We start from the raw sequence: 13,473 nt of genomic DNA, 5'->3' as shown, positions 1-13,473 counted from the left end.
TATGCCCAAAATCATGGTTCAAAATTTAAAGCTAATCGTTGATGGCCTGATGGGAACTCTCTTTTCTAGTGGAGAGAGTAGTAGTTGATCGAGATTGATTGGCGTGGCCCAGTTTGTCCGTCGCCTGATTGATTTCCCTGTAAACATGCATCAATTTTACTTGTGGAATGCTTTCCATTAGCAACTTTATCTCATGCGTAATCCCTCTTAGATACCATGGAATTGTGTCACATTGGTTTTGCATCATTTGGATAAGTGTTTTTGAATCTGTTTCGAACCAAATCATAGGCCAAAGTTGTTGTTTTGCTAATCTTGTTGCTAATAGAAGTCCCCATATCTCCGCTACTATCACTGTTGTGATTTCTAATGGGGTTGTCATTGTTATGATTACTTGTCCCGAGTGTGATCTATATATGCATCCTAATCCTGCTGGTCCGGGATTTTCTCAAGCTACTATATCAGAATTTATTTTGATCCATTTATCTTTGATCCATTGCCGTTGTGGTGGTTGAGAATTGTGATGTCTCTGAATCTTCGCCGTGATCTTGCTTGAAATTGCTGGCATGGACATATTGGTGTGAAATGTTGTTGTGCCCACTTGTTAGGACTCTTTCTTGTTTTCTTTTCCACCCAACCCAAACACACACAAAATCTCGTAATGTTGCAAAAGAAAAAAAAAAAAAAAAACAATTGATGTGCGCACAAGCCTTGGCAACCTATAACTTGTACGCAGGACCAATTGTCACATATCTGAATTGGAAGTGTCAAACAAAGATTTGTTACCTACCAAAATACATCAAAAATAACCATAATCAACACCATCTAGATAATTCGTACCTTCATTTATTTTTTTGATTGATCGGTTATACATACCTTCATTTATGACAATGGATTAAAATACATGTAATATCTACTAAATCTTACATTAATTACAATTATAAAACAATTAAGGTACACAAATGGACTAGTTTAATTATATGCTTCCAACATTATTCCTGTTTACAGAGGAGTTAGATTCTGTAGCCACATGTCTTTCTGAAACATCCTACTATAATCTCGGCTCATGCCGGGAATAATATCTCAACTGAGTCAACTCGGCATCCGAAACCGATTCGAATCGAAAATGATATGACAAGAATAAAAAAAGAACATACGAAACGGAAAATGAAAAGAAAACGAAAACGGCGTGAAATAAAGACAGAAAACAAAGGAGATGGGAAAAGAAAAGAATCCGAAATTCCTCGCTATCGCCATGAAATTATTGATAGGAATGTGGGGCCCACTATTCTTTTCCTCCTCTTCCTCTTCCTTTGTGTTGTCCTCAACTGTTTATATGGGCCCGAGGCGGCTATTTCTAAACACCCTTCGCTTACCACTCTATTTACATTTCCATGCCATCAGAGAAATAAAAGAAGCTCAACTACATACACTGCATTGAAGAAGAAGAAGAAGAAGGAGGAAGAAAACTAGTCATACATACAGTCAATACTGAGGAGAAAAAAAAAATTAAACAAAGAAAAGTTTGTCTTTTTTATTAATTTTTCTACTTTATTCGAAGAACTTTGATCTTAATTTTCTGATTTCAGATCTAAAATTAAATAAAAATTTGAGCTCAGTTTTCTAGTTCTGAAATTCCTGGGAAGAAGAAAAAACAGAGTTTGAAGATGATGTGTGGTTTTATACGTTAAAGTTTGAAGCTTTTTTAGTAGGGTTTATGATGAGATCTTAATTCAGGCGATAGAGATGGAAGGAGGAGAAATAAAGAAGACCTAGATTTTTGTGAAGGTATGTGTGTAAATCATCTTCTTTTCATGAATTTCGTATGAATTAGTTCTTATTCAAAAGATTTTTTTTTTCATTTTGATGAGTGAAAATTGGAGAGTGATGTATTAATAAATTTGGGGATTTGTATTTATTTTTATCTTTTCTACTGTATTTGGGTTAGTAACAAAGGATTGTGACTAGAGAAGAAGATAGTTTTTATTGGGGGTATAATCTTTTTGTGGTGAGGGATAAGTTCAACCAGAAAGAACAAAATAAAGAATTTCTTACTGAAAAGTAGTTAATTTTGATTTTATAATTTGGAGTAGTTCTAAAAAAATGTTATTTATTTCATGTCAATTTGATTTTTTTATTTTTTGTTCAATGTTTGGTGTGAATTTAGGTTGCAGTGACTCAAGCTAATAGGTTTTGTTGAAGAGTTAGGGAAAAAAAATGGAAGATGTGGGTGCACAAATTGCTCATCCCATGTATATTCATCAATCACTTCCTGGTAGATTTTGTGAAGCCCCAAACATGGCAAGGAAGCGAGATCTGCCATGGCAAAATCCTATGTTTATTCAACAACAGCAACAACAACAACAGTTTCAGCAGCAGCAGCAGAGATTTCAGAATTCCAAAGGTAATTGGAACCCAAATGGTTGGAATTGGGATCATGTAACTTTTGTTGGCAAACCGTCAGATGCAGAGGTTATGCAAATTAGACCAGCTGCTACACCTATGGTTGTACAAGAACAGAAGAGTAAAGTGGAGGAAAACCGGATTCCTGTGGCTATGAAGAAGGATTCTGTAGATGAAGAGAATTTAACATTGAAGCTGGGTGGAAATCTGTATTCTACTGAAGATAATGCTTCAAGGCCTAATAAGCGTGTCCGATCTGGATCTCCTGGAGGTGGTGGTGCTGCTGCTGCTGGTGGTAACTACCCTATGTGTCAAGTAGATGATTGTAAGGGAGATCTCTCAAATGCTAAGGATTATCACCGGCGACATAAAGTTTGTGAAGTTCACAGCAAGACCACCAAAGCTCTGGTGGGTAAGCAGATGCAGAGATTCTGCCAGCAGTGTAGCAGGTAAATTGCCAAATATATATCAAGCTAAGTAGGATAGTATTTGATTCAAATTAATCATTTTACACAAGAAAAGAAGAAAATGAAGGAAATTGTTGGGTGGTTCTATTTGATTTTGGTTCTGTTATTTCTCCATCTATCTATTTAGATTTGCAGATATTAGTATTAATTCTTTTGTGATTGATTTCTTTTGAGGAATTAGTGTTGGCTAATTTTTACTGGTTTTCTCTTATAGGTTTCACCCTCTTTCTGAGTTTGATGAAGGAAAGAGAAGTTGTAGGCGTAGGCTTGCAGGGCACAACCGTAGAAGAAGGAAAACTCAACCAGAGGACGTCTCGTCACGTATGGTAATACCTGGAAACCAAGATAACCCAAGCAATGGAAACTTAGATGTTGTCAATCTTTTGACCGCCATAGCTCGTCTTCAAGGTACGGGAGTTCAGTCATTAGTTTTTTTTTCTTGCAGTTTTACATATTTTTTGTAGAAGTTTATTGATTTAATGAGAAATCTGTGACAGGAAATAATGTTGAAAAATCTGTACCTGATAAGGATCGGTTGATTCAGATTCTTAGTAAAATGGCTATGCCACCTGTTCCCTCGAATTCTGTTACCAGAAATTCTTTACCTGGGAACTTCGATTTGAATGTTTCGCAAGAGGTTTCTTCAGAACACCAAAACAAAATGACCGGAGGCAGAAACACTCCTGTTCCATCAACTATGGATATGCTTACAGTTCTTTCAACATTGGCTGCATCTTCTCCAGATGCACTTGCTTTTCTATCTCAAAGAAGCAGCATCAGCAGTGAAAACGATAAGACCAAGGTTAACTGTTTAGAGAAGGCAGCTGATCAGAACTTACCAAGGCAACCAGTCCCAGGGTTTTCATCTGCAGGGGGAGAGAGAAGTAGTACTAGTTACCAGTCCCCAGTAGAAGTTTCTGATGGCCATGCTCAGGGGACTCAACCGAGTTTGCAGCTGCAACTATTTAGTTCCTCGCCGGAGAACGATAGCCCTCCGAAGATGGGATCTGCTTATAAGTATTTCTCTTCGGACAGTAGTAATCCAATGGAGTCTCCTTCATCATCACCACCTGTTGTGCAAAAATTCTTCCCTATGCAAACGACTTCTGAAATTATGAAGCACGAGAGGATGTCAATTAGTGGTGAGGATAATGGGGCGGTTGAAGCTAGCACCACTCGTGGTTGGTCCTCTCCCTTGGAACTCTTTAAAGGGCCAAAAGGACGAGTTGAGAATCGCTCGGTTCAAAATGTACCATACCAAGGAGGGTATGCTTCATCTTCGGGATCAGATCACTCTCCTTCTAGCTCAAATTCTGATGCACAGGTAATTTTTGGTCATTGGTCGGTTAAGTAGATCCATCACCACTGTAAGTGGGGTATCTTAATTAAACTTTGTTTTGTTAATCCGCAGAATCGAACAGGGCGTATCATATTCAAACTCTTCGATAAAGATCCTAGTAGTTTCCCTGGGACCCTAAGAAATCAAGTAAGCCTCAAGTTTGCTTTTGTTTTTATTTCATTTTGAGACGTCAGTTTCTATTCCTTGAAGGCCTAATGTTGTTAAATAATTCTTTTTGGTTCAGATCTTAGAATGGCTTTCTCACAGTCCATCTGAAATGGAGAGCTACATTAGGCCTGGCTGTGTCATTCTCTCAATTTATGTGTCAATGCCTTGTACTGCCTGGGATCAAGTGAGTGTAATGATTTTCTTTAACATCATTGAACAATCTCTTCTTAGCTTTACTCTGATCATTTTTTGTGTGTTTGCTGAATGTCAGCTCCAAGAAGATCTCCTCCAGCGTGTAAATTTTCTTGTTCGCGATTTGGATCCAGGATTTTGGAGTAATGGAAGGTTTTTAGTTCATACAGACAGGCAATTAGCATCACATAAAGATGGTTTGTATTTATACTTGCATCTTCATCATCTGATTTGCATTTTTTTTATCAATGTTTAGTCATAGGTTCCTAGGGCCACTCTGGTTAAGCTTACTATCTATGCTGTAACAAAGCTTCTATCTGACATTGTTATTTTGACTAATTTTTAGGGAAGATCCGCTTGTGCAAGTCATGGAGAACATGGAGCGCTCCAGAGATAATGTCTGTGTCACCTCTGGCAGTTGTATGTGGGCAAGAAACATCTCTTATGCTAAGAGGTCGAAATCTGTCTGTGCCAGGGACCAAGTAAGTAGACTATGCACATTACTGTAGACAGTTGTTTCTTTTCTGTCAGAAGATTCTTATTATTTTCAATAGAGTATAGCTAAATAAATTCACCTTCCCTCTTGTTTTCATGGCAGAATTCATTGCACTTATAAGGGAGGATACTTGTCGAAAGAAGTTTTAGGATCAGAAGGCACTGTATATGATGACACAAGCTCAGAAAGTTTTGATTTTCCAAGTGGTTTTCCCACAGTCCTTGGTCGCTGTTTCATAGAGGTATCATCTGAATATAACTTTTAGAACTGTTCTGGTCCCCTTTTTTTTGTGATTACTTGATTCATAGTGGTTAACCTTCTGATGTTTTTGACAACTTGTATAGGTAGAGAATGGTTTCAAGGGAAACAGCTTTCCTGTTATAATTGCTGATGCTGCTATCTGCCACGAATTGAGACTCCTAGAATTTGAGTTTAAGGAAGATGGTAGAGTAGGTGATAATGCTTCAGAAGATCAGATGCAGGATTCGGAATGTCCAAGATCTAGGGAGGATTGCCTATATTTTCTGAATGAACTTGGATGGCTTTTCCAAAGAATGAACTCTACTTACAGTGACTGTCCCAGTTTCTCTCATACAAGGTTCAAATTTCTTATTACATTCTCGATTGAAAGGGACTGGTGTACTTTGATTAAAACACTGTTAGACATACTCGTGGAGAGAAACCCTGGTAAGGATGGATTATCAAAGGACTCGTTGGAAATGCTTTCAGAGGTCCACCTCTTGAATCGGGCGGTGAAGAGGAAGTGCAGGAAAATGGTCGATCTTCTCATTCATTATTTTGTAAGCAGCTCTACTGATTCCTCCAAGAAGTACCTCTTCCCACCCAATCAAACTGGCCCTGGTGGCATTACTCCTTTACACTTGGCTGCTTGCACACTAGATTCAAAGGAAATGGTAGATGCCTTGACAAATGACCCTCAGGAGGTAATCATATCTTTCCTTGTCATATGTATGTCTAATTTTCGAATGACTCCTAAACATGATCCCTTCAAATTCAATTTGATACATCTTAGTTAACTTGAGTTGTTATGAATTTCCATATGTTTATTTTCAACTAATTCTCTACCATTATGTTGGATTTTATGTAATCTTCAGATTGGGTTGAACTGCTGGAATTCGCTGTTGGATACAAATGGGCAGTCTCCATTTGACTATGCCTCGGCTAGGAATAATCACTATTACAACAGGCTGGTGTCTCGGAAGCTCATCGATAGAAAACGTGGTCAGGTCTCTATATCAGTCATGGAGGAGGACACCTCCTTAGATAACTCATGGATAGTTGCAGAGGAATCTGTGAAGGCAACTCCCCATCCAACGGAAACTAAACCATGCGGTAAATGCTCAATTGCGGCAACGAGATATTACAAGCGTATGCCAGGTTATCAAGGGTTACTTCACCGCCCTTACGTGCATTCAATGCTTGCAATTGCTGCTGTATGTGTTTGTGTGTGTCTATTCCTTCGTGGCTCACCTGATATTGGCTCTGTAGCTCCCTTCAAGTGGGAGAATCTTCATTTCGGGACAAGTTAAGTAGTATTGAGAAGTACAAGCGAAGGAATTACTAATTGAAGGAACAAATACACCAGCTTTGAGAAACCAACTGGCTTAAAATTGTGGAGATTGGCATCTACCAAGTTGGATCACTGTAATTGCTTATTAGAGAGAGCCATAGAATATGCCGTGATCTCTTTTAAGGAAAGAAACAGAGCAAACGAGGGAAGTAGCCAAGGAAAAGAATCCAAGGCAACTGATAATTCAAGGATGGGGCTATGCGCGGGGAAGAAGCTTGCTTTAACAAAGCTCAATGCTGCAGAGATGGTTCAAGTAAGTTGGTTAATGCAGTTACTATCTTGATTTATCAGTTGGGTTCCTTTTTACGTCTCCCTTATCGCCTCTATACCTTCGAGCTAACCATGGGTTCTTTTTTTCACTCTCTGTAAAATGAAGGGATCGGTAAGTAAGAAGTGATCCTGAACCTTTTAATCTTATAGATAATTTTAAGAGATAAAGAGATAAATAGTTGGTGGTGGATAGATAAGGAAGAGAAAGGAGGAGGGATTGGGTTGAGGGTCCTGTATCATCTTTTTATTTATATTTTCCAAGTAATAATAATAAGAAATATATATATAGTGATTATTTATTGTTCCGTGTACTTTATGTTTCATCTCCCATGTGTTGTACCTATTTTTGGTGTCATTTCATTTTTGATGAGTAATTGAATGGATAACTTCGATTGTTGCTGTGGTGGACTGCTTGGTCTTACTCCTTTAAATGCTGCAAGCTTTGTCTTCTTTTTTTTGTTTATTTATATTAAAGAGGTGAGGGTGCGTTTGGCACCGGTTATCCCACATTTATATTGTATTTGTATTCTGAATTATTAATATTTTTCTTCTTCTAATGTACTATTGGAACTGTGTCAAACAGTCATTGGTAGTTTGGTACCACTCCATCTTCTAGTTCTACCCTCCAAGTCCCCCCGTACTTTCCATCCATGCAAAACATACCATGAGTATCCATTGTAGACCAGTGGATATCCAAGAGGTGCAGGTTCATTCACAGGTTTTATAACTCAATTATTTTGGTTTATATTATATATTTCAAAAAGAAAGGAGGAATAGAGAAGGGGCCCAAATCGACCACCACCCATCACGCTTGGTGGTGTTGAGTCTTTATCTGTCTGGTTAAACACAAAAGAAATGAAAGATGGAAGCCTCATGGGGGAATGCATATGGGATTAGGTTTGTATTCTCTTTTGGTGGTGGTCATAATCGCGGGAAAAGGGAATTTAGTGGGGAGTGTTGGCCAACGGTGTGGGGAAGAAAGAATGGCGCATGATATTGTGTGTTGTGCTTAGAAGAAGTTAAGAGCACTTACGTTTCGTAGAAGAAGCATATTCCTCTCCTCCCTTTGCTAAGCCTGAGCTGTTGTATTATGTCATATATAATGTCTGTCTCTGTTTTTAGTCAATTTAATCGAGCCAAAAAGCAGGCAGATATTATTTCTTAAACACTCAAGTAGAATATTCTCACTAGCTCTTTCGCACAAGCTTTACAATGATGAATTCAAATTATATACACACGTTAGTTGTATGGAGTGGACATGCTAGTTGGTTGTAGATTGGCACCGAGATGGTGGTATAGAAGATAGACCTAGTGTTGTGTCGCTTACGGTAGGTAAGTAGGGAAAAGAGAGCTTCCAAGTGATCTGATTAGTGTATTTGTGTGTCTTTGAACGTGTCACATGACTATTTGACAGATAGGACTGAGCTGATTGACAGATCTAAACAGATTAGTACTTGTAGCTAATGTCTCGTACATTTGTCAGCGTTTCCCGTGAGCTACAGCTTTGTGATATTAATCAGTCTTGTACGAAACCTGTGAGCGTTAGCTGTTTCATCAGGGTAAAAGTACGTACGGCCTGCCTAGTGGGGGCACCTCTACCACATAGCTAGAAAGAACTTTGTCATAGACCTTCGGTCCTACATCTCTAATTTACTGTCGAACATTTTAGGGGAACGTGTTCGTGATGCGATAACCTATAAACCTAACAAGAACGGGAGAGGAAAGAGAAATAATTTGTACCGGCTACTCTAATGGTTTTCTGCCAAAACAATTTGGACCATGGATAGATTCAAGAATGGTGGGTGAACTATGTGAGCAAATGTTCTTAATTGGCCTCCAGGATTTTCTCCCAAGATGTTTCGGTCACTCTATGCATACGTTCCGTGGAGGACCTATCATTTCCAAAAATGTTCATCGTTCCTGGAATTAAGTTCTAAATTAGCGACACCAAATGGAGATTTCTGGGCGAAAACTTATGAGTACCAAGTAGGTAAGTAAGATCGGTTTAGTTTGTCTATGATTGTATTTTCGGTTCGGTTTTTATAATTGATGGTCCTACACGTGTTATCTTTTTGCTCTGGAAATTCGATAACCTCTAAAAACATCATTGTGATTATGCTTCAAAAAAAGAAAAAACATCGTTGTGATTTGCGGGTTTGTACCAGAGATGAGATAAATTGTAAGAAAAAAATTATAATAAGAAGCCTGCTACCTGCAAGTCCAGGTAACTACACAAAGAAAGGAAGAAAAATTCCTCCCACCCCCATGTCGACGAGTTTCAAATTTGGACGGTGGGTATCATCATCCAACCAATTTATCACTGTATTTCTTTTTTTTCGAGATAAAAGATTATGTATCAAAAAGAAAATTAGAATCTATAAAAAGTTGGTCACCGTGGAGATGAGCACATTGTACAACCTTAAAGATGGTAATGGTTAAAGAATCTTAAAAAGTCAGTGTGACGGAACGGGAAACTATACTTGCGGGAGCCCACCGCGCAGGCCATAATTTCCCAATGTGCCACTCTGATACTAGTGACCAGGTCTAAAGCTTCACAGGAAAATGCACGTTCTTTTGCCCTCACAAACATGCTTGGAAAACATGATGCAACTTTTACACTATTCCAACTTACCCTCGTTTTACGAAGAGTTTAAAGCCATGAAGGCTCACACTGATGCATTCTTGCGTGCCTCACTGGCTTCCAGTCTTGTCCAGGCACATGACATATGCCTTGGACTTGCACATAAGCATTGAAAGCATATTCCCAGCTTCCTTACTTCGCTAACGCTTTCCTGAAATAGGAAAAACGACTTTTTGAAGCTCCAAATGATGGAATTTGACGAAATTCTAAAGACCATGTGGATATATAGATCGACATGTTTTGATCTTTGGATCGTTGCCCATCAAAATGGACACCTTTTGCGCTAAATTACGGTATTCGAGTCCTTAACTTCCAAATAATCTAGCACGCGTGCTATAACTTGTTCATTTGCATCAGTCAAGGTCATGTCGTACCTATATTGCACCATCCTTGTGATGCAAGTGGCTTATACAAGCTCCCCTAACTTGCATACTGATTTAGCTTTCGTTCCTAGCCATACCCAATTTGCAATTGATACTGTTCTTTCAGGTTTTGGCCCAAAATTAGGGGTGTCAATGGATCCGGGTCCGGTTCCGAAATTAATCGACCCAAAACCAGACCCTATTATAACCCCATGTACCATCGGTTCCGGATAGATGCTGGGTATTAAGAAAGCTATCAAAAAAATCTCAAAAAACTAATATCTTTCTTTTTTTGGCTTGACTGCAAATTATTTTTATAAAAGCTTATCATGATTGCTCTATTAATAATCTAAATAAAGACCAAATATAAGTGTGGAAATGAAAAATGAAAAAAAATCAAAGCTGAAACTAGCAAAATAATTAGAATTTTTCTAAAATGTTGAATTAAATACTACCTTCGTCTCTAAAATGTTGAATTAAACCTGCCTATTTTTTAGAGACGGAAGGAGTAGTAAATAACCGGGAACCCGGTACCTGCGGATACTCGCCGGGTTCTAAATTGCTGATGGATCCAATTTTAGGACACGAAACCGGACCCTAATTCATCGGATTCGGTTCCGTGTAATGGTTATCCGTTGACAGTCCTACCCAAAATTCTCTCACAATATGTGTAATTGGTAGTAGGCTAGTGTCTGTAGCGTCTTAATACAGTTTGGTGTTACTTAGAAATTGATCTTTGGAATCACCAAGTATTCTCACCCTGAAATCAGGTTCACGGACTTGTGTCTATAAACGTTCTAATTTGAGAGATAGAGATGTAACTCTAAATATTCTTTCTTGATTGAGATTCATTAAGTTGAACTATCAGAATTATATTTGAGTTTGTACATAAAGATTTCCTAAGAAAAAGTTGGGGGTGTATTTTGGTACCCCAGCTTTTTCAGAGCGACATCAAAATCTACAAGGAACGTTGAAGACGTTTAAGGTTTACAAGCAGTAATATATACAAGGAAGAGCAAATTTCATATTCAAGCAAAGCAACATACAACGATCAGATTCTTATATACATGTTGGTGACTTACAATACAGTGAGCAGAATTCTATATCAAAGTTGAAGACTTATTCACAAGAACGAAAAATATTAAAAGATGAGAATTATTGAAGTTTATGATACGAAAACAATACAAGTTGTGAAGATTCAAGTGGTAAAGTATTTCTTTCAAGGCTATGAATAATTTTATTATTGTAGTTGTAATCTTTCGTCAAAAACAAATAAAATAAAATTACAAAAATACAAGAAAGATTTGCATTTAGGTTGTTATTTGTTCAATAAGGCCATGAGGAAGAAAAATATATAAAAAAGTTTCAAGCAACAAATAAATAGATGAAAAGAATTACAAATTGTCGAAGTTCTATGAAGTTCAAGAATTTATCATCAACAGTTGAAGACCGAATGCGAAGATGAAGAAGACGAGCCGAAGACGTTTCTATTGGATGATGTGAGAGTGGTGCTATCATTACTGCCGATCGGATGTGGATGTGAGTGAGTACTCCCATCCTTGCAATGGTGGTTGATTTCCTTTCTTAGAGATCATCAGAAAAATATTTTTTATTTCACATGATCTTGTGGGGTCTCCAGAAATAATTTGGAAAGTTTCTTTCCCACCATTCAACGTGTGTAGCATTTGTCTCTTCATTCCTACCTGCACACATGTGAGACCCAAAAAAAAAGCTGTCTTATTGAGTGCAATTATCATAAACTTTTTTAAGTAGGGTAGAAATCAAGGAAAAATGTGTATTGGTCGCTCTCGAACATGCATTCTCTTATTATGGCATAGGTTTACCGGTCACACTTTCTTCGATTAATCGCATTTTACATGTTAATTTTTTCTTATACTTCTGACTTCTTGACAATATGTCGAGAACCCTTATGTCTTCTTATATATTTGGATGCTTGGTACACTGGAACTCTTTCAAGTTGGAGTAGGTTCTGTAGGTATACCTCTTGTAAGCCCGCACGAGACTGTAACTCGTCCACTAGGGACACCTAAGGGTTTGAAGGCTTGTTGCATTTGCTATGTGAAACCGTTTCCTCAACGAAAGGGAGTTCTTGTACTTTAGGTTAGGTAGTTTTCTCGAGGACTATCAAAATCCAAGTGCGGGTGAATTCGATAAGTGCATAATTCACATGATTTTAGTGTACATTTCATAGTTGTTTTAGCTATATTCTTGCATTTTATGTTGTACTACTCTTGTTTTCTTTCATATTTTCTTTTACTATGTGAATCATCTCAAAAAGAGTGGAAATTACTACAAAAGATCTACAAAGTGTAGAACTCCAAGGATCCAAGTGTCTAAAGCCAAAAGAAGTGGAAGAAGTGCGGCAAAAAGGAGTAAAGAACGTCGAAAACACAAGAAGAACTAGAAGATCAAGTTCAACTCATCCAAATTCAAGATTTCTTATCACTATATTGAACAAAATTTAAAATGAAGAGAATGCAAAAAGAATGAGGTAATTCCGAGTTTGTATAAGGAAGTTATGGGAAAAATATTGAAGCAAAAAGAATGTTCTCATAATCGATGTTTACGGAGGCTTACGTAAACCGATTCTGTGAGAAAAAATACACAGAAAAAGTCTGTTTTTGAGCCTTCAACAATCGGTTTTTATGGGGGATTATGTAATCCGATTGTAAGTGGATTTTTTTTACAGAAAACTCTCAATTTTCAGAGCTAAGAATCGGCGTTTAAGAGGTTTGACATCAACCGATTGTAGCTTGACGGGGGCCACTTCCAAGACACCTTTTTGACTTATAAATCAAGGTAACATGGTCCCAAAAGGATTTTAAGATCTAGATATCATGAGTACTATATAAGAAGGCTTCTACGATGTTAAGAAGGGATCTTTGATATTACTTTGCAAGCTTGGAGAAGAAGAACATCAATGGATCTAGGGTTTCGAAGCAGTTTTCATCAAACGTAACAATTTCTTCTATAGTTTATCATATGTATAACATGGATGCTCTTACATTTATGAGTAGCTAAACTCATACTTGATTAAGGATGAATTCTAAGTTCTAGACTTGATTTGAATTAATATATGCATTTGTTTTGAGTTCTTCATATTATTATTGTTTGCTTATACTTTAATGAATGTCTATGATTGATCAATTGATTGCTCTAGGTGGCCAACTATAATAGTTTATTGATTGATTTATTGATAGTAAAGGGTTAGGATATCAATGTAATTATTGAATAACCTGTACAAAATTAGAAAACGTGAGACCTTGCAGAGGGATTCTGTGGAGCAATGGCGTGTAGAAACAACATTAGAAAGTAGAACTTGCGCTTAGAGCCTAACTACTAGGATTGGCCTAATTCATAAACATAAAGTATTTGAAAAAGTTACACCTTGAGTGCACTACTACTTGGTGGCTTGGACGAATATAATCTGATATCCGAGCGCTTCGGTATCTAGTGACCAAAGGACTTTAGGGGATAACACTGCTCTAGATGCTTTCCTATGGTTGATGATAATATATGATTAGTG

General features: G+C 37.5%; 1 protein-coding gene across 1 annotated transcript; it reads left to right on the top strand.

Moving 5' to 3' along the window:
* Positions 1 to 1,431: 1,431 nt before the first annotated feature.
* On the top strand, positions 1,432 to 7,331 carry LOC113283569 (squamosa promoter-binding-like protein 14). The gene is made up of 11 exons (XM_026532884.1): positions 1,432 to 1,785; positions 2,165 to 2,849; positions 3,082 to 3,275; positions 3,365 to 4,191; positions 4,279 to 4,353; positions 4,451 to 4,558; positions 4,646 to 4,763; positions 4,913 to 5,048; positions 5,165 to 5,303; positions 5,407 to 6,006; positions 6,178 to 7,331. The coding sequence occupies exons 2-11, from the start codon at positions 2,215 to 2,217 to the stop codon at positions 6,610 to 6,612; spliced, it is 3,267 nt and encodes a 1,088-aa protein (XP_026388669.1). The 5' UTR covers positions 1,432 to 1,785; positions 2,165 to 2,214; the 3' UTR covers positions 6,613 to 7,331.
* The last annotated feature ends 6,142 nt before the right edge of the window (positions 7,332 to 13,473 follow it).

This window comes from Papaver somniferum, chromosome 5 (genome assembly GCF_003573695.1).
Source record: "Papaver somniferum cultivar HN1 chromosome 5, ASM357369v1, whole genome shotgun sequence".
NCBI classification, from domain to species: Eukaryota; Viridiplantae; Streptophyta; class Magnoliopsida; order Ranunculales; family Papaveraceae; genus Papaver; species Papaver somniferum.
Note: the sequence above shows the minus strand (reverse complement) of the source record. Positions and strands in the feature narration are given on the sequence as shown.

Excerpts from the sequence above, each read along its gene's own strand:
- LOC113283569 (XM_026532884.1), top strand. The coding sequence starts at position 2,215 with ATGGAAGATGTGGGTGCACAAATTGCTCATCCCATGTATATTCATCAA. Across the intron at positions 4,354-4,450 it reads CTGGGACCCTAAGAAATCAA|ATCTTAGAATGGCTTTCTCA; the intron begins GTAAGCCTCAAG and ends TTTTTGGTTCAG. Across the intron at positions 4,764-4,912 it reads ATTAGCATCACATAAAGATG|GGAAGATCCGCTTGTGCAAG; the intron begins GTTTGTATTTAT and ends ACTAATTTTTAG.